Source organism: Lissotriton helveticus, chromosome 10 (genome assembly GCF_964261635.1).
Source record: "Lissotriton helveticus chromosome 10, aLisHel1.1, whole genome shotgun sequence".
Taxonomy (NCBI): Eukaryota; Metazoa; Chordata; class Amphibia; order Caudata; family Salamandridae; genus Lissotriton; species Lissotriton helveticus.
This window is the reverse complement of record NC_136071.1, coordinates 930,187,256-930,211,468: the sequence shown is the minus strand read 5'-3', so window position 1 is coordinate 930,211,468 and position 24,213 is coordinate 930,187,256. Positions and strand designations below refer to the sequence as shown.

Sequence of the window (24,213 nt, the reverse complement as noted above, 5' to 3'; positions counted from 1 at the left end):
TTGATCATCCACCAGGTCATTGCGGCTCTCATTGCTGCTGAAATGTGAACCTTGTTGTTGAACGAGCTTCGAGACTGAATTCACTGCACACTGAGCTACTCCTGCAGCAGTCGCATGCGGAGCCGGCAATTGGAGATGAGCGGGATGCAAATGGAAATCATCCCCAGCATGAAATTGTACTGCCTTTACAGAAACTAACTTTTTTGTTGAAAGAAGCTTTGTCGTACCCAGAATACGTATTATTCTTTCTTGAGTGGGAAAGGCCTTGCCCAGATCTGTGTAGTAGACCAATGATTTGGCTGGGATGATGGATGATTTTTCCAGATTGTGCAAATACCTATAGACTGGAAGAGAACCCGACAGGCTCTTGTTGAAATCTCTGACGATTGAAAAGACAGAGCCCTTATGAGCCAATCATCCAGGTAAGGCAATACCTGGTGACCTGAACATCTTAAAAAGGCTAGTATCGGTGCCATGCACTTGGTGAACACCCTGGGAGCAGATTTCAAACCCAATGGAAGCACTTTGAATTGGTAATGGCGCCCTGAAACTTTGAACTTTAGAAATGTTCGATGCTGAGGATGGATGGGAATATGAAAATAGGCGTCGAGGAGCTGGAGAGAAGCCAGGTAATCCCCTTTTTCCATGAGAAGAATAAGAGAGAGAGCATCCTGAAACATTCTTTTTTAATGAACTTGTTAAGCATTCTGAGGTCCATGACCTCCCTCCATTTTCCCTTTTTTTTTAGGAAAAAGTGCGAATAAAACCCCCAATTTTTGCTGGTTGAGGGGTACTTCCTCAATGGCCTGTTTGAGAAGAAGTGACTTTATCTGCTTTTTGAGAACTGGAAGGTGACGTGCAGAACATTCTGCGGTGGAGCATTTGGAGGATGCTGAATGAATTCCAGTGTGTGGCCGTGCTGGAAGATATCTAGAACACATTTGTCTAAAAAAATGGAGTTCCATTTCCGAAAGGATGAGGAGAAGACGTGAGCATAGTGCATGTTGGACCTAAGGTTTCTAGATCACATAGGGTAGCCTGGCCCAGTGTAAGACAGTCACTTTCTAGAGGCAAAAGTGTTAAGCTTGCGTCGCACCCTTACAATAACACTGTGTCCATCCACTCAAAAATGACACTACACCATTATTTTATAAAAGTAGAAAAGCTTTATCTTCTCTCTTGTTGCTAGTTTCTTGTATTGTGTTCAGGTGCAAAATCAGTACCACATTTACAATTAATTCATTGCATTTAAATTTCTTGTCTCTGTAAACTTTCCTATTTCTGATAGACTGTATTACCTCTGCATTTTCTGTCTGGTCAATACATTCTCTCACAGCTTATTAGGGTATCAGCTCTTATTTACCACTCTCCCCCTTCCTCCTCTGTAAAAGAAACAGGTTCACAGCATCTCTATAATGTATCCTGACATTATCTAGATCTTAACCATCAGCATTCCAACTTTATTTCACATATGACGATCAGTACCAGTTTTCCTGCGAGTGTGCAAGGAAATTTCAACAGATGTTATCCCCTTCAGGGTTAGGCATCAGGCAGTCAAGTGATTCAGTCAGGAGCTAAGCTCTGCTGCCTTTAGCAGTGCTCACCCAACGGACCCCTCCCTGCTGCTTAACCTTCCTCTCTCCGGGCTACTTGGAGAATCAATTGGGTTCAGAAGGCTTTTTCTTTACCCCTCTTTCCACTTCTTTGATAGATTCTTCCGGGACACTTAACAAGATTCTACACTCCCCGGAGACAGCAACGAAGGCCCCAAACCACCCGATTTCCCCAATCAGAACCGGATCCCCTCTCCTCCTCCGGACCTCCTCAGAAGAAACGGGGGACAAGGGGAAATAACTCCACGGACTCCGCCAACCTGACAGGCGACCCACCAGTCAACGGCGGGGAACTTAGCGGAGCAGCCACACTAAGGTAAAGTGCATTAACCTCCCCACATTCCGTAAAGCAGAGTCCTGGGGCCTATACCGGTGGTACCCCAGCTTCCCCCTCTCTTCTGGTGCTTGGTTTGGAAATGTCCAAGAGAGTGGCCACCGAAAGGAAAGAACTTGACAGGCCAACTCCAAGGTTCCTTTTACGGGGGGAAGGAAAGAAGAGCACGGAACAGTCTCCTCCCGCTCGGAGTCCTCCCTGATGTTGTCCCCTCTACTACGGGAAACCACTCTTCCAGGAGCTCAAGTTCACTGCTAATTTACGTAGGTTTAAGTCAATACCCTGATGGTAGGGCTCGGTCAATAACTAAGGGGGTGACATCCTCAAGGGATACAGCTGACCTTTGGGACAATCTAGCCTCCGCTTGTGCGCCTTCCTCCCTCAGCTTTCGCCTCACTCCTCACCAGGTTCTAACGCAGCACACTGGACACCCTAAAATGGCCGCCCTGGTACTGGCCTTTTATAGACTGGGCTCTGGCAACCAGAACCCACTAGAAGGTTCTAGTACCTTCCTAATGTATCCCTATGGCTCGGGTCTCTGAGGTGACAGTTGTGGCAGTTGTAAGCCACCATTTTGTGGGTCTTGTTTTTAGTCAGAAGGGCACCTAGGGTAACAGAACTATGGGGGCAAGGAGCACCTAACCCCAAAGTCAACACTTGAAAAATTCAGTGGACAAAAAAAATAAAAAGATTGAGGGGCAAAAAGGGGACAAAATAAATAAATAATTAGGAGGGACCACCAAAAGGCTGACAGGTCTAACACGCGTCCCCCCCAGCTGAAAGTGGGGAGAACTACCCAACCCCTTGGGAGTCCACATCACTAAGGCGGAAATACCTAGAGAGACCGTCTGCATTAGCGTGGTCCACTCCAGGCCGATGTTCCACCCGGAAGTCCATTCCCTGTAGGGAGATGGACCACCTCAACAACTTGGGATTTTCTCCCTTCATATGCATCAGCCAACGAAGGGGTCGGTGGTCAGTCTGAACCAGGAAGTGCGAGCCAAACAGGTATGGCCGCAACTTCTTCAGAGCCCATACCACCGCAAAGGCTTCCCGCTCTATTGCACTCCACTTCTATTCCCGGGGAAGCAGTCTTCTGGACAGGAAGACTACAGGCTGATCCAGACCCTCTTCATTGAGTTGCGATAACACTGCCCCAATGCCATGCTCTGATGCGTCTGTCTGGACAATGAACTCCTTGGAGAAGTCTGGGGCCCTCAGGACCGGTGCTGCACACATTGCCTGTTTCAATTTCACAAAGGCTTGCTGACAAGCCTCTGTCCAGACTACCCGTCGAGGTTGTTTCTTGGATGTGAGCTCTGTGAAGGGCGCTACATTAGTGCCATAACCCTTCACAAAGCGACGGTAATAGCCTGTGAGGCCCAGGAAGGCTCGAACCTCAGTTTGGGTCTTGGGGGGCTCCCAGGCCATGATTGCCTCAATCTTTGCCTGGAGGGGCTGCACTGCTCCCCTTCCCACCAAGTGACCTAGGTACACAACCGACCCCTGCCCGATCTGACACTTACTGGCTTTGATTGTCAAGCCAGCCTGTTTCAGGGCCTGGAGAACAGCTTGCAAGTGACACAAATGGTCCTCCCAACTGCTACTGAAGACGGCAATGTCATCCAGATAAGCAGCGGAGAAAGCCTCCATTCCAGAAAGGACCTGGTTCACCAGCCGCTGAAAGGTAGCAGGGGCGTTCTTGAGCCCAAAGGGCATCACACAGAACTGGTAGTGGCCCTCAGGCGTGGAGAAGGCTGACCTTTCCTTTGCTCCATCGGTAAGGGAGATCTGCCAGTACCCTGAAGTGAGGTCAAAGCTACTTAAGTATTGGGTAGCTCCTAGCCGGTCAATGAGTTCATCCGCCTTTGGGATCGGATGTGCATCAGTCTTAGTTACTGAGTTCAATCCCCGGTAATCCACACAGAACCTTAGTTCTGGAGTGGTGCCCGGTGGGGCAGCTTTTAGTACCAGAACCACCGGACTGGACCAGGAACTACTGGAAGGTTCGATAACTCCTAGCTCCAGCATCTTTGTAACTTCACTGTGGATGCTGGCCTTCACCTTGTCTGACAGCCGGTAGGTCTTAGACTTCACTGGTGGGCTGTCTCATGTGTCCACATCATGGGTACACAGGTGGGTCCTTCCCGGGACAAGGGAGAACAACGAAGAGTACTGCTCCAATATTTGGCGGCAGTCCTCACGCTGCTCAGGAGTTAGGGATGGGGAGAGAATCACTCCCTCCACCGACCCATCCTTTTCCTGAGACGAAAAAAGGTCAGGGAGAGGCTCGCTTTCCGCTTCCTCTCCTCCATCAGTCACCATCATCAAGATGACCTCAGGCCTCTCATGGTGGGGTTTGAGGCGATTGGCATGCAGCATCCGTAGGGGCTGTCGAGGGGTCTTAAGATCCACCAGATAGGTGGCCTTACCCTTCTTCTCCAACACCTCAAAGGGGCCTGTCCAGCGATCCTGGAGGGCACTTAGCTCTCCAGGTTCCATCACCCACACTTTCTGGCCAGGCTCCAACTCCACAGGGTGAGCGTTGTGGTCATACCACTCTTTCATCACTGCTTGGCTGGCTTCCAAGTTGTCAGAAGCTTGCTTCCACAACTTAGCCATTTGGCTCCGGAAAGCCAGCATGTAGCTCACCACATCCTGGGGAAGCTTCTTGGGAGACTTTTCCCATCCATCTTTCACCAGACTGAGAGGTCCACAAACAGGGTGCCCATACAGAAGCTCGAAGGGGCTGAAGCCCACTCCCTTCTGTGGCACTTCCCTGTAGGAAAACAGCAAACAGGGGAGGAGGACATCCCATTTCCTCCGCAGGCTCTCAGGCAGACTTCTTATCATGCCTTTCAAGGTCTTGTTGAACCTTTCCACCAGACCATTGGTCTGTGGGTGATAAGGAGTGGTAAACCGGTAGGTAACTCCACACTCCTTACACATAGCCCGCATGTACGCTGACATGAAGTTGGTCCCCCTGTCGGACACAACCTCCTTGGGGAAACCCACTCGGGTAAAGATCCCCATCAGGGCCCTAGCCACTACAGGTGCAGTGACAGTCCTCAGAGGAATTGCCTCTGGGTACCGTGTGGCGTGATCCACCAGAACCAGGATAAACCTGTGACCAGCTGTAGTTGGTGGATCCAATGGCCCCACAATGTCGATGCCCACCCTTTCAAAGGGGGTGCTAACGACAGGAAGTGGTTCCAGGGGAGCTTTCAGCTTCACCCCTGTCTTCCCACTGGCTTGGCAGGATACACACGTCCGACAGTATGTGTCAGATGCCACTTTCATCTGAGGCCAGTAAAAGTGGGGGACAAGCCGGGCAAAGGTCTTGTCCTGTCCTAAGTGTCCTGCCAAGGGAATTTCATGACCCAGTTCTAAAAGAAAGGCTCGGCACCGTTGAGGGACTACCAAGGCCCGTGATGACCCGGGCAAAGGTACCTTCGGTTCACTGTAGAGGAGTCCGTCCTCCCAGTAAATATGGTAGTTCCCAGCAACGTTCCCTGCTGCCTGGGCTTCGGCCTGTCGTCTCAGTCCCTCAAGGGTAGGGCACTCCTTCTGGCCCTTACAAAACTCCTCCCTGGGAGGCCCTCCCTCCACATGCCACTCAGCAGGGATAGGTAGGTCCTCCAGGGAGACTACTTCCCCCCCACGGACTCCTGGTTCACCACCGCAGGTGGCCGATCTGTCTCATGGGGCGTGGAAGCCGAAGCAGGCTTCCCCTGTCCTCGGTTCTTTCCCTTTTTGGCAGCGGGTTGGGCCATTGTTCCAGGCTCCAGCCCATGCGAACTCCCCCTCCGGGCAGTCGCGGACCTTGTGCTAGGAAAGGCCCAGTCAGGTGTACCCAGCATCTCCGAATGAGTCCGGTATTCCACCTCCTTCCAAGCATTGTGCTCCATGTCATTTCCCAACAGACAATCGACTGGCACGGCAGGGCTTACGGCAACTCAAAGTGAACCTGCAACCCCTTCCCACTCAAAGGGAACCTCGGCCACAGGGTAGTCGCCCAATCTGCCGTCAGCCATAGCGGCGGGGTGGAGTACATGTGGAATCACCTGCTCCGGAGACACCAGTTGAGTCCTTACCATAGTCATACTGGCTCCTGTGTCTCTCAGAGCCTCCCCTCTTTGGCCATTGATGGTGACCCATTGCCCATACTTGACAGTATTTGAGGGCACCTGGATCTTAGGAACCATCTCCCGATCCCCCAGGGACACTAAGGTGACACCCGCCCACTCACCCCCCTTATCTAAGGGCAACTCCTCCCCGAGCACTACACTAGCTACTCCCGGGGCCTTTCCTCCGGTGGGAGGGGTTGGTCTCTTTGGGCACTTGACATCTCCCTTATAATGTCCAACACCACCACACTCAAAGCAGTGGACAACCCTTGGCTGCTGGCTTTGGCCAGGATGAGGGTTTCGGGGCGGTTTAACCTTAGGGGTGAATCCTGTTCCCTTTCCCTGGAAACTGTTTTGGGGGCCTTTTGAGAACTCCCGCTTTTTATCTCCCCCCTCTTTCTTCTGGGGGCGCCCTGTCCGGCCCTTTGGGAATCCCCTCCAGTCCCCTTTGAGGACACCCGGGTACTTGCCCAGATGTCTGCCTCCTCTGCAAGCTTCCGGGGGTTGGTCAGCTTGCTGTCCACCAGGTGTTGACGCAGCTCGGGAAAACATTTCTCGAGTAGGTGCTCCTCATAGTCTCCTACCTCGCTGCCTTGCACCCAGCCCTCTTATGCCTTCTTTGCGTAGTCCAAGAAATCCACCCAATTCTGTGTGCCTAATTTGTGATTACACGTGAACTTTTGACGGTATTTTTCTGGAGTCAGTCCAAACTTCTTGATCAGCGCCACTTTCATAATGGGGTAGTGGGTCTGCTCTTCCTGCTCTAGGGCCAAAAGTGTATCCCTTCCCGCAGGAGGCATGTATTTGTACAAGCTACCCCCCCAGTGTTTTTCCAGGATCCCATGGGCTCTTAAGGAGACCTCATAGGCAGCCAGCCACTTGGCGATGTCATCCCCTGTACTGTAGCTGGCAACTACATCCTTGGGTAGGTAAGGCCTCGGTTCCCTGGTCAAATCCTTTGATTCGCTGCCACCATTTGGAGAACTGGAAGTCCCTGCCTGTAGGGCCTTGAGTTCTAACTCTCTGAGTTTCATCTCGTGAGCCATCCTCTGCTCCTCCTTCTACTTTTCCAACTTGGCTAACTCCCACTTTAGCTGTCTTTTTTCCCTCCTGTCCACTAGTTCAGCTTCGGTTAAGCTTCTTCCGGAGACACTGCTGCCCTCCCTTGAAAGGGTCCTAGGCCCTGGTAGTAGGTTCCCCATCTCAGGTTGGAACAATCCATCTACCCCTATGACCGTGTCCCGGTCCGTCCCCTCTTCCTCCTCCTTCCCCTCTCCATGTGCTGCCACCCACGCCCTCAAACTGGTCTGGAGTTCCCCCTTCTTAGCACCACGCTTAAAAAATACTCCCATCTTCTGGCAAAAGTCTCTAAGCTGGGCTGTAGTATAGTTCTCCAATTCTTCCAGAGCAAATTCCATTTTGCTAATGAGAGATATAGGGACAGCCACTCGGAAGGAATTGGTTCAAAGGATAATTCGAAGCTACCTCCACCCACCACCAGGAATAGAAATAATTAGGAAACTCCAGGTGTAGGCCTATGGAGTACACTAGGTTACTATAGAGTGGACGCAAGCACAGTTCTCATTCCACCGCTGGACACCAATTATGTTGGACCTAAGGTTTCTAGATCACATAGGGTAGCCTGGCCCAGTGTAAGACAGTCACTTTCTAGAGGCAAAAGTGTTAAGCTTGCGTCGCACCCTTACAATAACACAGTGTCCATCCACTCAAAAATGACACTACACCATTATTTTATAAAAGTAGAAAAGCTTTATCTTCTCTCTTGTTGCTTGTTTCTTGTATTGTGTTCAGGTGCAAAATCAGTACCACATTTACAATTAATTCATTGCATTTAAATTTCTTGTCTCTGTAAACTTTCCTATTTCTGATAGACTGTATTACTTCTGCATTTTCTGTCTGGTCAATACATTCTCTCACAGCTTATTAGGGTATCAGCTCTTATTTACCACTCTCCCCCTTCCTCCTCTGTAAAAGAAACAGGTTCACAGCATCTCTATAATGTATCCTGACATTATCTAGATCTTAACCATCAGCATTCCAACTTTATTTCACATATGACGATCAGTACCAGTTTTCCTGCGAGTGTGCAAGGAAATTTCAACAGATGTTATCCCCTTCAGGATTAGGCATTAGGCAGTCAAGTGATTCAGTCAGGAGCTAAGCTCTGCTGCCTTTAGCAGTGCTCACCCAATGGACCCCTCCCTGCTGCTTAACCTTCCTCTCTCCGGGCTACTTGGAGAATCAATTTGGTTCAGAAGGCCTTTTCTTTAGCCCTCTTTCCACTTCTTTGATAGATTCTTCCGGGACACTTAACAAGATTCTACACTCCCCGGAGACAGCAACGAAGGCCCCAAACCACCCGATTTCCCCAATCACGCTTGGGTAGTCTTACCGGGGAATGGCGGTGTTAGTGTGGAGCCTGCTCAGCCGCTTTGAACAGTCTCCCGCTCGCTCACCTCGGGGCCCTGCAATCACTTGAACTGGGAGTGCGCCACCTCCCCACAGCGCAGATCCCAGCCTCGAATCCCGCCTTCCCCTTGCTTGACAGAGGGGGGTGGGAGTTAAACTCTGGCCGGCCTCCTTGGATTCCACAGCGCCGATTCCAGCTTCGAACCCCGCCAACCTCTCGCTTGTCAGAGGGGGTGGGAGTTGAGCTCAGCCCGGCCTCCTTGGTTTCCACAGGCCGATCTCCTCGGCGCTCGCTGGGCAGAGCGTATGACTTCCCGCGACGTGTCTCCAGCGGGTCTCACGCACCGCTGGCCAGAACCGGATCCCCTCTCCTCCTCCGGACCTCCTCAGAAGAAACGGGGGACAAGGGGAAATAACTCCACGGACTCCCCCAACCTGACAGGCGACCCACCAGTCAACGGCGGGGAACTTAGCGGAGCAGCCACACTAAGGTAAAGTGCATTAACCTCCCCACATTCCGTAAAGCAGAGTCCTGGGGCCTATACCGGTGGTACCCCAGCTTCCCCCTCTTTCCTGGTGCTTGGTTTGGAAATGTCCAAGAGAGTGGCCACCGGAAGAAAAGAACTTGACAGGCCAACTCCAAGGTTCCTTTCACGGGGGGAAGGAAATAAGAGCACGGAACAGTCTCCTCCCGCTCGGAGTCCTCCCTGATGTATTCCCCTCTACTATGGGAAACCACTCTTCCAGGAGCTCAAGTTCACTGCTAATTTACGTAGGTTTAAGTCAATACCCTGATGGTAGGGCTCGGTCAATAACTAAGGGGGTGACATCCTCAAGGGAGACAGCTGACCTTTGGGACAATCTAGCCTCCGCTTGTGCGCCTTCCTCCCTCAGCTTTCGCCTCACTCCTCACCAGGTTCTAACGCAGCACACTGGACACCCTAAAATGGCCGCCCTGGTTCTGGCCTTTTATAGACTGGGCTCTGGCTACCAGAACCCACTAGAAGGTTCTAGTACCTTCCTAATGTATCCCTATGGCTCGGGTCTCTGAGGTGACAGTTGTGCAGTTGTAAGCCACCATTTTGTGGGTCTTGTAGGTTTTTAGTCAGAAGGGCACCTAGGGTAAGAGAACTATAGGGGCAAGGAGCACCTAACCCCAAAGTCAACACTTGAAAAATTCAGTGGACAAAAAAAATAAAAAGATTGAGGGGCAAAAAGGGGACAAAATAAATAAATATTTAGGAGGGACCGCCAAAAGGCTGACAGGTCTAACAGTGCAGATCAATGGTAGCAGGGGCCTGACGAACTTCATTGTCCCCTTTTGGAGTCGTTGGACTTTCCAGCAGATTGCAGCCTCTTGCGCCCTGCCGGTCTCGAATAAGGCTGAGCAGTGCTGGATTGAAAAGACAGGTTGTATGGCTGGTAGGCCTTGCGAATATGGCTGGTACCACTGTTGAAATTGTGGACAGGATAAGTATTGCCCCCGCACTCTACCCTGAAAAGACTGAAAGCGGTGTTGCTAGAGATTGCCTGAGGCTTTGGCTGTGTCTGTGTCTGCCTTTATAGATTGTAGCGCCTTGTCTAAGGGTTTACCAACCAATCACTCTCCATCAAAAAGCATGTCTAGGGCCTTGGCTTGGACCTCTGGATGAAAGGTGGTTGCCTTTAGCCATCCCTGGTCACGCAGAACTGCCGTTCCTGCCATCTGGCGAAACACAGTGAATGAAACGTCCATTGCTATTTCAATGAGCTCCAAAGAAGTCCTTTCCCCCTCTAATAGAATATCTTTAGCCTCTTTCTTTTTATTCGGGAGATTCTCCAACAGAGTAGAGATGTCTGACCACATCTGCCGATCATATCTCCCAAGAATGGCCATGGCATTAGAGGCTCTAATGGAGGTGGCCACCAAATCCGAGAACCTCTTGCCAATATTGTCGAGGCGGAGGCCCTTCTTGTCCGGTGGGCTGTGCACTGGGACCCTAGCTTCTTGGTTTTCTCTGCTTGATTGATAACAGAGTTCGGCCTTGAGTGACCAATGAGGCATGCAGGCGAGTTATCAGGAGCCTTGAGTCTTTTGTCCATTTTTGGAATGACAGCTGGGACGGAGGCAGATGTTTTCATTAGATTTAGCCCTTCTTGCCATAGAAAGTCAACTATAGGGATTGCCCTCGCTGAACGTTGAGTGCCTGGCTTAAAATCATGTAGGAAACATTCAGTTTGGTTAGCTGGCATTGGTAAATCAAAACGTTTGGAGGCACGCTCTAGAAGATCATGAAATCCCCCAATATCTGCAGGCTGGGAATCCGCAGCAGGAGGGATGGGAGATGGTGGCCTAGGGGCTATATAGTCATCCCGCTCATCATGGGCGTCTATGTCTGCTTGTATTTCCCCTTCTGTCTGACCTCTGACCATCCTCTGTGATAACTATAGAAGGAGGTGGATTTGGGAGTGCTTACGTCGCAAGGAATGGTGGGAAGTTCTTGGGGAGGTAAAGGGCTCTGAGGAACATTTGCGTCCAGAAAACGCCTGTAAGTGCCATCAATCATATGACGGAGATCAGATACCAGAGACACTGGAACGTTCGTTGATGGTTCCCAAAACTGATGACGATTCTCCTCCCTATCATCATAAGGGTAACGTTCCTGGAAGGAAACCGGCCTCTGCATGACAGACGTGTATCTTGCCGCAAAAGTAAATTCCCCTGCCAGTTAAGAAGATTGATCATTGTCCTCAATGTCCTCATCATCAGAATCTTGGCACTTGACCCTTAACTGCGATGGAATGTATGCAGGGCCAAACATTCTTTTATTCTCTGAATCATGGAAGTCCAAAAGGCGAGCAGGAGGTAAAGGGCATATCTTGGAGAAATTCGGAATCTGCCTGGGCTGAAGGAGACTGATTTTGGCTTTCGTCAACGGTCTCGTCGACAGGCTTGACGACAGTGCAATCGCCGATGCCTTCGTCTGTGGCCCTGTCGACGGTGCGCGAAAGGCCTTTTTCTGTGGGGCTGCCGTCATTGGAGTCATCGACGGGCTGGTGGTCGACGGTGAAATTCTCATCGACGGTGAAGATCTCAGTGACTACGACGTTGTTACCGTTGCTGAGTGGAATCTTCGTCGATGACGCCACCAATGGTAGAGAAGATTGGTCTCTGACAGGAGTCGGAGAAACAGACGAAGGAGCTGAAAAAGGCTTTGAAGCCTCTGTCTGAGGTTTCTTGTGGTGTTTTGGTTCAGATTTGTCCTGGGACTTAGATCTCTTAGAGTCCCCATGATGTGAGGAGGGACTGCCCTTCTTTCTTTTCCTTGAGGAAGAATGGGCCTTTTCCTCAGGTTCAGACTCCAAGTCTGAAGCAGCATTCCTCTTCTGCAGCTAGAGTAGCAGCATACCCTTCTGGTCTTTGAGGGGTATAGCTGGAAAAGTGCAGCACTACTTGCATTCTCTGGCTTTGTGTTCAGGGTAGAGGCAATATTGGCACTCTTTGTGGGGGTCTTCAGAAAATAGCCTACACTTCCCGCAGGTCTTTCAGGGCCTAAACAGCCCTTTTTTAGGCTCTGGGATCTCAACAGTAAGGAAGGGCAGAAGTATAAATGCCAACAAATACCTAGAGAGCAGAAAGCTGAGACTGAAGGTTAAAAGTTGAGGAAGAAATACTGTAACTGAGCAGGGCTCAGGGAGACTCCCTATCACATGACGTGCGGTAAGAAATCTGAGGTATGGTGGTTCTGTGGGGAAGGAAACTTTGAGTTCTCTGCTGTGATTGGCTGAAATGTTGATGTTATAAAATGAGGCTGAAAAGTTACATAAGTGAGTTTTCTATTCTATGGAAGTCTATGGTGATGTTTTATTACTGCTAGTTCTTGTGTTACCATGAGACTCCTACCATGTCAACGGGGAAGATTCAAGCATGTGAATCTATAATAGATACAATACTGGAGAATATATACTTATTTTATAAAACATGTTCATATCCAGATGAAGATGGCTTTCAAGAATCCTTCTCCACTGAAACTCGTGAACGAGCATTAAGGCTCATTTCCTGCCAAGTTTAGGTATTGAAATAACAAACAAAAAGATATTTTCAACACCAATTGACATGCGATTGATAGAGCCTGACATTAATATGTATATTTTATTATACTGAATTCAATTTTATATATTTGTTCTTTTGTCCATATTGTGTATGGTATGCTGTTTTAGGTTTTGAAATACATGTGGTTATATTTTAAAAAATAGTATATTTTTATATATTTCTGTAAAGTTTTATGTGTGTTTTAGATGTTTGCACAGTTTGCGCAAAGTGTATAGGGTGAAGAATTATAGTCCCCAGGAGAAGCTTTTGGTTGTTTTAGTTGCTCTCATGTGCATTTATCTGATGCTGTGGGGTGGGAGGGAGGCAGAAAGAAAACAAAGAGACAAACAGAGTGCCCATTCCCGTGGGTATTAAAAATGCAGTCAGGGATTGAGAGTGCACTGTATCCAACTCTCAAGTATCACTGTGCATTTACTGCCTTGTCGATTCTTCGCTGCTCTGGCTGATGTCTCCATTGGTTTCTTGGTGCAAGGCAGGGGAGCCAGCACCTGCACAGAGCTTCAGCAGTGGACAGACATCTTGGTCGGCTCCTAGCTCCAGCTAAGTAAATAAATAGATGTTCATTCACTAAAATATTTGAAACTGGTAGAATGTTTTTTTTTGTATCACTCTTGTGGTTTGGAGACCGGAAGGTAGAGCATAATGAAAATGTTATAGTAATTTGCCAAAGCTTCTTCGCAGGTTTGGAAGCACTTACTAATTGTTGTCATTCTCAGATTTGAAAGACTTAAGAAATTCCCTTTTTCCTTCTCCTATCGCTCAATAATATTTCCACTCTTGTGTTATGCTCAATAAATCTGTTACTGACTAGAGGCAAAGTGTATTTGGGAACAAACTGTGGGGTTTCCGCTAGACTTTTCTAGTTTAGATACACAGGTAAAGCAACAGCTTTCCAGTACCCAGTTTACAACAAGGCTCATCAGCAGCACTTCTTACTAAGCACTGTTCTCAGTTTACGAGATTTTACATTCATTAGTCTTACCTTCAGAAAATGTGGCGTATAGGATCAGCTCCTTAGCAAATCCACTTTCCTAAAATATAAATTTCACATTTTACATCGCTGAATTGTTAATATTCAAATTACCAGATAACAGTTATATTTTAGTGCCTAAACTGCATGTTACTTTACAAAGGTTGATTCAATTCATAGTTTCGAAATTTACCCAAGCAGTTTCTTGATTGCTGTAATTGTGCCTAATGCCCCATTGCGAGGGCTTTCGTTGAACCACACATTCAAAATTTGCAAAAAATTATCCAAGTGGAAGTGATTGTAAGCAATAATGCCAATTGAAATCTGTCAAAGGAAAAAACAGCTATACAGCCTTCCTGGTCTGTAAACATAATATCTTGCACTTTCTCAACATCCCTAATAGGAAAGGTGTCTTTCGTTCGGGATGTGGAAAATTTGGGAAAATGCAGTAACTTTAGTAGGAACAGATGATCAGGAGACCTCTTTAAATGGGCATGTAGACAATTTGGGAACACTTTACTTTTACATGGAACAGAAGGTCAGTTACAATGGCCCCTTCGTTTTTTGAAGTACAATGCTCACTCTCATCTGGTCCCACAATCCCCCAACTGTTTACCCTGTAATTGAAGTTCACAGAATAAAATTACTGTTCTTTTACTGGTGTCAATAATGTCGCAAGCTACTGAAACAGCCGAGGTACATCATACCAAGAAATGCAGTGTAGTACTTTTTTTAGGTCTCGCTATGCAGTGTGTAAGCACTGCTTAGAGGGACCTCTTGTAATCGCTCAGCACTTCACTTGAAACTTGTGCATGTTTTACACGGTTTCCTATCAGTGCTCGTGCATGTATGGCGTTTACCTTGCGGGAGCCAGCAGCAGCACCATCTGTTAGTAATGATCGCGCTGGCTCCCGCGAGGTAAAAGCCCATACATGGACTTCCGGCTGCACGCGCCACTGAAACACCTTTGAGTGGTGCCACCAGCGTTGCTTTAACTTTCGCGTTCCCCCTTGTTTTTCACCACTTGTTCTTTGTTGCAGCGCTGCTCTAGTCTCTTTCTTTTTAAAGCGTAAATGGCCCCTCACTTTGCAAAAGTGCCCCAAAAGTGCACAGTAGGACATTGTGAGTGGCAATGTCATCGTCAACACATACCGATTTGGGTGGCATTTGGGGATGTGATCCAGGGGCGTGTCATAGCCCCTGAAGGACAGCGAAGCTTTGGCTTGGTTTAGGATTAGGCAGAGAGAGTTCTTTCGAAGCCTCAGCTTTCCATCAAGAAATGTGTTCACAGCAACCAATTTGCTTTCAAAGACATTTATTTGGCAGTAGCTGTCGTTTGAGTCTGGTTGTTGAAAAGGGTAATTCAACACTCTTGCCCTATGAGAAATGCGAATAATGAAAACGCCTCTACGAACAGCTGTAATTTTCTGCTGCAGAGTAGACGAATGCCTTCAGACTGCACCAAAAATGAATGCTAGATCCTGGGGCCGTATGAGAACAGCTGCCACGGAGAAAAATGCCCCTGAAAAAACAAGCCAGACTCGTCCAAGTATGAGATGTGGTTGCGTTAAACATCAGCTCTTCAGGACACACCAGATTGATTATTTAGGTGGAATAATTACGAGCTATATAAGGTACATGTGGGCATAATCGTAATAATTTTATATGTCGGTAATTCCAAGTAAAAACTATTTTTTAATAGAAATGACTGAAATAACGTTCTAGCAGATTTGGAAAAATTACATAGATTTGATTTCATTATATTTGACCTTAGAACAGCCATACACCCTAGCCTGTGAAATGCACCGCACGTAAAAGACATTTAAAGCAGCTTCACTAACATTGCGTCTGATGGGAAATGCCATCGGCTTGTTTTAATCTTCCGCTAGCAATCCTTTACACTCGCAACCAAGGGTAGGGAGCAGAGAAAAGTAAGAGTACAGACTTAAAGGTAAGAGTACAAGACTGTCACCTTGAAATGAATGTTCACCTAACAAGTTCTTGTAATTCAATTTATTAGGCAGCTAGTGATGATCTTTCAACAATCGTTGTTAACCCCTTCGATGCTCATTACGGAATGGTTCTGTCATTAGCATCGGTGCCCCTGTGCTCATGACGGAACCATTCCGTCATGAGGACAAGACCAGGAAATCCCTCTGCTGCAGACAGCAGAGGGATTTCCTTTTCTCCCCCAAAGCCTCGGGAACTGGGGAAGAGCTTCCCCAACTCCCCAGGCCCCCTCCCTGGTTTCTGTGCCATGACGATCAGGGCACACGTTGCGCTGTCGTTATTGCACAGAGACCGAAACTGAAATGAGCCTTTTGGCTCATTTCAGTTTCACTTTCTATGTGCTCAGGGGTATCTCAGCCCCCCCGGGCACGTAGAAAGACAGGAGAGTTATCATTGGAAAGGGGAGAATATCATACAAAACAAAGGGGAATGGCCCAACTATCCAAGGGACAGGGTACCAGTAATATCAACAACAAAAAATATCCCTTGGGTAAATCTAATATCTAAATGGTAATCATTAATTCACCCTCCACTCTATAATCATGAATATTAAGAATACAATGGTTATCAATACAAAAACATCATTCAATTATAAAAACCTGAAATAACTGTTATCACAAAGTGTAAATTTATTTTAATCAAATGGCAGTTAAAAACCGCAACAGGCAAGGGCCCAAAACCTATTGAGGCGACATCAAAATTACCTATCACAAAACAACCTGGTTTTGCAAGGGGAGTCACCTGGGTTTTTTGCCCCGGACTCAGCGGTCATCATCGGAAACCTACCAAACCCACACATTTCTGGAAACTAGACATTCAGGGGAGTCCAGAAAGGTATGGCTTTGTGGGAAAGTTCTGCAATCTCTGTGGATCCACAAATTTCCTTCCACCCAGCGTCCACCACCCCAGTGTCCAGATAAAAATGGTACCTCACTTGTGTGGGTAGGCAAAGTGGCTGAAACAGGATGGCCAAACCGTATTGTGCAGACTTCAAAATTACCTGTAACAAATCTACCTGGCTGTTTTTTTCAACTAATTTTCAATTTTTCTTATATTTAACTGTTAGTTTCTATAAAGAAACCTTGAAGGATCTACGCAAATGACCCCTTGCTGAATTAAGAATTCTGTCCACTTTTCCAAAATGTATAGCTTTAACTGGAAGGAGGTTGAAAGCACAAAAAATAGCAAAAATAGGCAATGTCCCAGAAAAATGCCAAAACTGTGTAAAAAAATGTTGGTTTTCTGACAAACCTCTGCTTGTCCCTGAAAGCTGGGAAGATGGTGATTTCAGCACCACAACCCCTTTTTGTTATATCATTTGCAGGGAATAAAACAGACGCTTTCATCTGTAGCCCTTTTTTCGCATTTTTCCCCCAAAAAACAAAATGTTGCTGTATTTTGGCTAATTTCTGGGTCCCCTCCAGGGGAATCCACAAACCCTGGATTTCTTTAGAATCCCCATGATGTTCGAAAAAAAGGACGCAAATTTGGCGTGGATACCTTATGTGGTCAAAAAATACAGGGGCCTAAGCGCGGACTACCCTAAATAGCCAAAAAAAGGCTTAGCACAGGGGGGAAAAGGCCTAGCATCAAAGGGGTTAAGCATGAAAAACAATAACAATGTAATACGAATATAAATAAACAACACAAGACTTGGAGAACAGAGTCACCTGTTAGATGCATTTTCATCCTCTCAGGCCTACCTTCAGTACAGCCTTCCAATCATCAAATATAGTCAAGCTCGCAGGGGGAATTCTGCAGCCATTCTAGCAGAACATTGCTGAGGAAATGCTTTCTTATGTTAGGAATTAGCTTTCAAATATGTGACTACACATCGGTCCCTTGTGAATCTGTAAAAAAATGCCTACATACTCCACTTTTTGAATGAAAATAATATTGTCTACTTTTAGTGTCCTGCTATGTGTTCTGATACTTTCAGGAACATACTACAATCGGCTATTAACAGAAGAAAGTACTGATTTTTTTTTTCTGACAGTCTCCTCATTATAGTTTTGCCTACAAGGAACAAACGAAGTGAGTTGAGGAGTGATGTTCTTACAAGTGCAGTGTTCCAGGGGTTGGTCTATATATACTTCATAGTGTACAATGTGCGAATAATTCCCTCCAAAGGGAGGAAGCGACTCATTATAGAGGAACAGGAAGCTGTTGAACAAATTACTTACCTTCGGTAACGCTTTTTCTGGTAGATACAGTATCTGCCTGTGGATTCCTCACCTTGTGAATATCCCCTTTGCGTCAGCAACGTTCGGAATTTTTTCTTTGTAGCACGCCGGCGTGGACGACGTCATAGGAACGCGGCATCGCGCACGACTCCGTCTGACGTCACCGACCCCTTATTAGGCCTACGTCGGCGTGATGACATCAGTTCTGCCCTTTTTTCCGTGCCTTCGAGGCACACGGACGGACCAATGACAGGAAATATACATATATACAATGTACACAGTACAAACAAACCAAAATAGCACACAGTGCATAGCAAAGGTATCAAAACCCAAAATATATACAAACAATAAAAACAGGTATAGCAGAGTGGACGACGGGGAGGCGGGCGGGTCAGTGAGGAATCCACAGGCAGATACTGTATCTACCAGAAAAAGCATTACCGAAGGTAAGTAACTTGTTCTTCTGATAGATACATCTGCCTTGTGGATTCCTCACCTTGTGAATAGAGTCCCACAGCAGTCCCCACTCCCGGAGGAGGGATTCCACTCTGCTACACCAGGAAATCTTGGAGGACAGAACACGCGAAGTGGCCGTCCCTCCTCACCTCGGTATCCAAGCAGTAGTGCTTCGCGAAAGGGTGGAGGGAGGCCCAAGTCGCGGCTCTGCAAATATCCTCAACAGGTACACCTCTAGACAATGCAGAAGTAGCAGACCTTGCTCTGGTAGAATGAGTTCTTATACCCTCAGGAGGGTCCTTACCTGCCAGAGAGTAGCAAATCTTGATGCACAGGATTATCCACCTGGAAAGTGTGCGCTTGTGCACCGCTCTGCCCTTCCGACAGCCAGCAAAACCAACAAACAGCTGGTCATCCATCCGGAAGTCTTTAGTTCTGTCTAGATAAAAAGACACCGCCCTCTTAGGGTCCAGACGGTGCAGTCTCTCTTCCTCCTTGGAAGGGTGAGGGGGAGGAAAGAAGGTAGGAAGGGTAATGGACTGTCCTAGATGGAAGGGAGTTACCACCTTAGGCAGAAAAGCAGCCCTGGTCCTAAGAACCATTCGTTCAGCATGAATGGTCAGGAACGGGGGCTTAGAACTAAGAGCTTGAAGCTCACTCACCCTCCTTGCCGAGGTGATTGCTACTAAGAAGACCGTCTTGAAAGACAAAAGCCTCAAGGGACACTTGTGTAAGGGTTCGAATGGAGAACCCATCAAGAAAGTTAAGACAAGATTTAAGTCCCATTGAGGAACGATAAATGGAGAAGGAGGGAACTTATTAGTGAGGCCCTTCAGAAACCTCAAAACAACTGGAGATTTAAAAAGAGACGGCTGATCCGGCAAGCAAAGAAATGCTGATAACGCCGAAAGGTAACCTTTGATTGTAGCAACAGCAAAACCTTGCTGAGCCAAAGAGAGAGCAAACTGTAAAATATCAGATAAATGAGCCCTCAAAGGATCAACAGCCTACTCCTTACACCAGACAACAAATTTAGACCATCTATACGAATCGATGGACTTGGTGGAGTCACGCCTGGCCGAAAGAATGACATCCACCACATCGTGAGGGAGAGAAAAAGAGTTCAGGTTGCCCCGTTCAATCTCCAGGCATGAAGGTGTAATGTCTGGAGGTGGGGGTGTAGAACCTGCCCCTCCATCTGAGAGAGGAGGTCTGCCCTGAGAGGGAGACAGAGCGGCGGGTGAGAGGAGAGGTGGAGAAGGTCTGAGTACCACACCCTTCTTGGCCAATCCGGGGCGATCAATATAACTTGGGCCCGGTCTTGGCGAATCTTCCTCAGAACCCGAGGAATCAAGGGTATGGGAGGAAACGCGTAAAGGAGTCTTGAGCCCCAACTCAACTGAAACGCGTCCCCCAAAGCTCCCTGCATCGGAAACTGGAGACTGCAGAATGACGGGCAGTGAGCAGTCTCGTGAGTGGCGAACAGGTCCACCTGAGGAGTCCCCCACATCTGAAAGATGTCGTGAACAACCTCCGGGTGAAGCCTCCACTCGTGGTCGGCAGAGAACTGACGACTGAGACTGTCTGCACGAACGTTCTGAACTCCGGCCAGATGATTTGCCATCAGACAAATCTGATGGTCCTGAACCCAGGACCAGAGACGCAGAGCCTCTCTGCAGAGACCCTGCGACCCCACTCCTCCCTGCTTGTTGATGTACCACATCGCAGTCGTGTTGTCCGTCAGGACTTGAACCGATTGACCGCGAAGGGAAGGGAGGAAGGCCTTGAGCGCCAGACGTATCGCCCGCAACTCTAGAAGGTTGATGTGAAGCAACCTTTCCTCTGGAGACCAAAGACCTTTGACTTCCAGATCCCCCAGAAGAGCACCCCACCCTAGAGTGGAGGCATCCGTTATTACTGTGGCCACCGATGGAGGAAGTTGAAAAGGCTTTCCTTGTGACAGATTGCCTTCCACGCTCCACCAAGACAGATCGCTGCAGCTTCTCTGGAGATCCTCACTGATTCCCTGAGATCTCCGTTGTGCTGATACCACTGCCTGCGGAGGCACCACTGGAGTGCCCTCATGTGCCAGCGTGCATGATTGACCAACAGAATGCAAGAAGCCATCAGACCGAGCAGGCGAAGAACCTTCAGGACTGGAACAACCGCTCCATTGTAAAACAAAGGAATCATTTCCTGTATGTCGCGAATCCTTTGAGGAGGAGGGAATGCACGACACACAGTAGTGTCCAGTACCGCACCTATGAACAGGTTGCGCTGTGAAGGCACCAGGTGAGATTTGGGTACATTTATCGAAAAACCCAACCTGTGCAACAACTGAGTTGTCTCTTGCAGATGATGGAGCACCTTCTCCGGCGACTCCGCTTTGATCAGCCAGTCGTCCAGATACGGGAATACAGGAATCCCCGACCTCCTGAGATGAGCTGCCACCACTGCCATCACCTTGGTGAAGACTCGAGGCGCAGTAGTAAGGCCAAACGGAAGGACTGCAAACTGGTAGTGTTGCGACCCAACCGTAAAACGGAGATACTTTCTGTGCGACTTCAAGATGGGAATATGAAAATATGCATCCTGCAAGTCGATCGACACCATCCAGTCTTCTTCCAGCAGCGCTTGAAGAACCTGTGCAAGAGTGAGCATCTTGAACTTTTCCTGTTTCAGGTAAAGGTTCAAGATCCTGAGATCCAGAATTGGCCGAAGCCTGTCATCCTTTTTGGGGATCAGGAAATACCGGGAGTAGCATCCTTGACCCCTTTCCTGCTCTGGAACCACCTCTATCGCACCCTTTCTGAACAGTGCCAGGACTTCTTACTGCAGGAGAAGCAGGTGGTCCTCCGAACAATAACCTTGGCAAGGAGGGTAATTGGGAGGGAACTCCTGGAAAGGAAGAGCATACCCATTTTCTACGAGATTGAGAACCCAAAGATCTGATGTAACCGATTCCCAATCCTGTAGAAAATGAGTAAGCCGACCCCCTACTGGACCCGCTTGATCCGGAATGGCGGATCTAGGGCTGCTTTGCTGTTGCAGGTGGGGGTGGGTATTAGAGGAGGAAGTAGAGGAGGAAGAGTTTTGACGTCCACGTCCACGACCCTTCTGTCTACCTCTATAAGACTTGTACAGAGGGTTCTGTTGTTGCTGTTGTTGCTGGCCTTGTCTGAAGGGACAAAAGGAAGATCTGCCAAAGCCCCTGAACTTCCTGGTGGCTGTACCCTTCGCCTGCAAGCCCAAAGATCTAGCCGTCGCTCGGCTATCTTTGAATCTTTCCAATGCTGTATCCGCTTTCTTCCCAAAGAGACCAACCCCGTCAAAAGGTAAATCCAAAAGAGTAGCCTGTACATCAGCGGAAAACTCCGAGGACTTTAACCAAGCAGCTCTTCTGGTAGCCACTGAAGAACCCATTATTCTAGCCACAGAGTCTGCAGTGTCCATGCCACTCTGAATAACTTGGCGGGCTGCTGCCTGAGTGTTCAAAGCAACTTCATTAAAGTTTTTTCTGTCCTCCTCCGGAAGTTTAGCAGACAATTGTTTGACCGAGTCCATTAGGGCATGCACATATCTACCAAGTAAACAAGTAGCATTTGTTGATTTTAAAGCCATGCTACCTGAAGAGAAGACTTTCTTAGCGGCTTGATCCAATCTTTTGGATTCTTTATCTCCAGGAACTTGGGGAAAAGAGCCTGCTGATCTATTCGCACAAGCAGCCTGTACCACCAGACTCTCCGGTGAAGGGTGAGATTACAAGAACTCGGGATCTCCAGGAGCCACCCTATAACGTCTCGCCACCGATCTAGATACTGCAGGTCCAGATAAAGGCTTTTTCCAAACTTCCAGAATTGGCTCGGTCAGAGCTTCAGTGAAAGGTAGAGTTGGTTCAATGACAGAAGAAGGTGAATGTAAAACCTCTGTAAGGATATTAGATTTGAACTCAACTGTTGGCAAAGTTAAGTTCAGTAAATCAGCAGCTTTTCTAATTACCATATGGTATGGTGTCACATCCCTGGAGGGTGCATCTGAAACCACAGGTAATCTCCATTCCGGAGAAAGTTCAAGACTGTTTGCAGAATGAAGATCTTTAAAACAATCCTCATGTTCTTGAAGTTCGCCTTCCTCCACTTCAGGTTCCATATACTCTTTCTCCTCCAATAGACGCTGGGCTCTACGTCTCGACCACTCCATACGGATCGAAGTCGACGGATCCGGTAACGACTCCGATGGAGTCGGAGCCGGCGTCGACCGAGGAGCTGGAAAGACAGGAGGTAGAGAAACAGGAACCGGCGTCGAGCCTCGATCCAAATTTCGAGGTCGCTCCGGAGTCGGCGAAGCCGTGCGCAGAGTCGATAACCTCGGTGGCGCTGAACAGATCCAAGAAGGATATGGAGTCGGCATGAAAGGTAGAAAAGGCGCCGGTGCATAAGCTTGGGGGACACCCAAGTTAAAAGACAAAGGACCCATAGGACCCGCGGGTGCTCCAGTGGGGTACATTGCCCTTGCATATACTCCATACATAGCATTTAGGAAATGCGATGGATCCTGACCAGGACCAGGAAAAGAAGGGTAAGAACCCATTGGTGGATTCGTAGGAGGGTGTACTGGATTTGGTTCCTCCTGATCCTTATGACCTTCCGGTTCATCCTCCGGAGTCGGAGATTGAGGAACTTCCGCGACCTCATCATGTTCCGAAAACTGACCCGAAGCCGGATTCGGATCCAGTTCCGGCTCCGGTGTATGTTCTCGAGATCGTACCGGAGTGGTACCACCAGCAGGAGACGGAGATACAAAGTCTTTGTGATGCTTCCGAGAAGATCTCTTCTTAGAGTCCGAAGACCCCGAATGATGGTGAGAATTATGTTTCTTCCTCTTATGTTTTTTTCTTCGAGGAACTCGAAGCATGCCCAGAAGCTGACTTCGACGCCGACTCCGATCTGACTCTCGACCTTGATCGCGACCTCGATTGTGACTTCGATCGCGACCTCAAACGTGACTTCGATCTTGACTTTGACTTTGGTCTCGATCTGGAGTGTCTCGATCTTGATCTCCAAGATCTACCGGCCTCTTTGCCTTTTATCTTGGCTAATAAAAGTTTAGCTTCCCGCTCTTCGGATTCATCTTTGAGCAGGATCGACAGCCCTTGACGTCATGATCCGATCCCAAACACCATAAGCAATCTACATGTGGATCGGTAATCAACATCATCATCCGGGCACACGAGCCACACTGCTTGAAACCCGTCTTCTTCGACGACATCCTCGACGAAGAACAGAAACAGTAACAGACAAAAGGCAACAAAGTCTCTATCTGTAACCACAGAAGATCCCGAAACCATTAGCGTCGACGACGCGGAAAAAAGGGAACTGATGTCATCACGCCGACGTAGGCCTAATAAGGGGTCGGTTACATCAGACGGAGTCGCGCGCGATGCCGCGTTCCTATGACGTCGTCCACGCCGGCGTGCTACAAAGAAAAAATTCCGAACGTTGCTGACGCAAGGGGGATATTCACAAGGTGAGGAATCCACAAGGCAGATGTATCTATCAGAAATACAGAAACATGAAGAATATCTTGGGAAGATTGGTTGTTTCAAAATGAAACCATGGCAGGAATTCACTCTAGTCAATATATGATATATCTTATCGAACACATGGAGGATTTATCCACGAAGTGTCTTCTAAAGGTATTTGATATGACCCATAGGTAATCTTAATTTAATCAAGAGATGGAACCACAAACTGTGGAGAATGCACTAAAGAGGTCTCAAAAACTTCTCAAGTACTGATGATGAATAACAAGCAGAAAGTGGAAACATGCTTTGACACAGGTATTTCGAGTTTATACAATTGAATGCTTGTTCTGGGGAACGCCAGTCAGCATTTTTTAATACATTTCTTTGTGCATTGCGAAAGACTTGAAGCTACGCCAATTATCCGCCCATCTTTTCAATTGGCTCCTGTTAGTGTCTATTCTAAATGGTTGCTT

The 24,213-nt window shown here is 48.0% G+C and overlaps 1 protein-coding gene across 1 annotated transcript in view; it reads right to left on the bottom strand.

The window, feature by feature from the left end:
- CFAP69 (cilia and flagella associated protein 69) overlaps nt 1-24,213 on the bottom strand; it is a 599,649-nt gene that overhangs the window by 255,522 nt on the left and 319,914 nt on the right. The window contains exon 10 of the mRNA XM_078663586.1: nt 13,580-13,628. Coding sequence (XP_078519712.1) covers nt 13,580-13,628 — 49 coding nt within the window. The remainder of the gene's footprint in view (nt 1-13,579; nt 13,629-24,213) is intronic.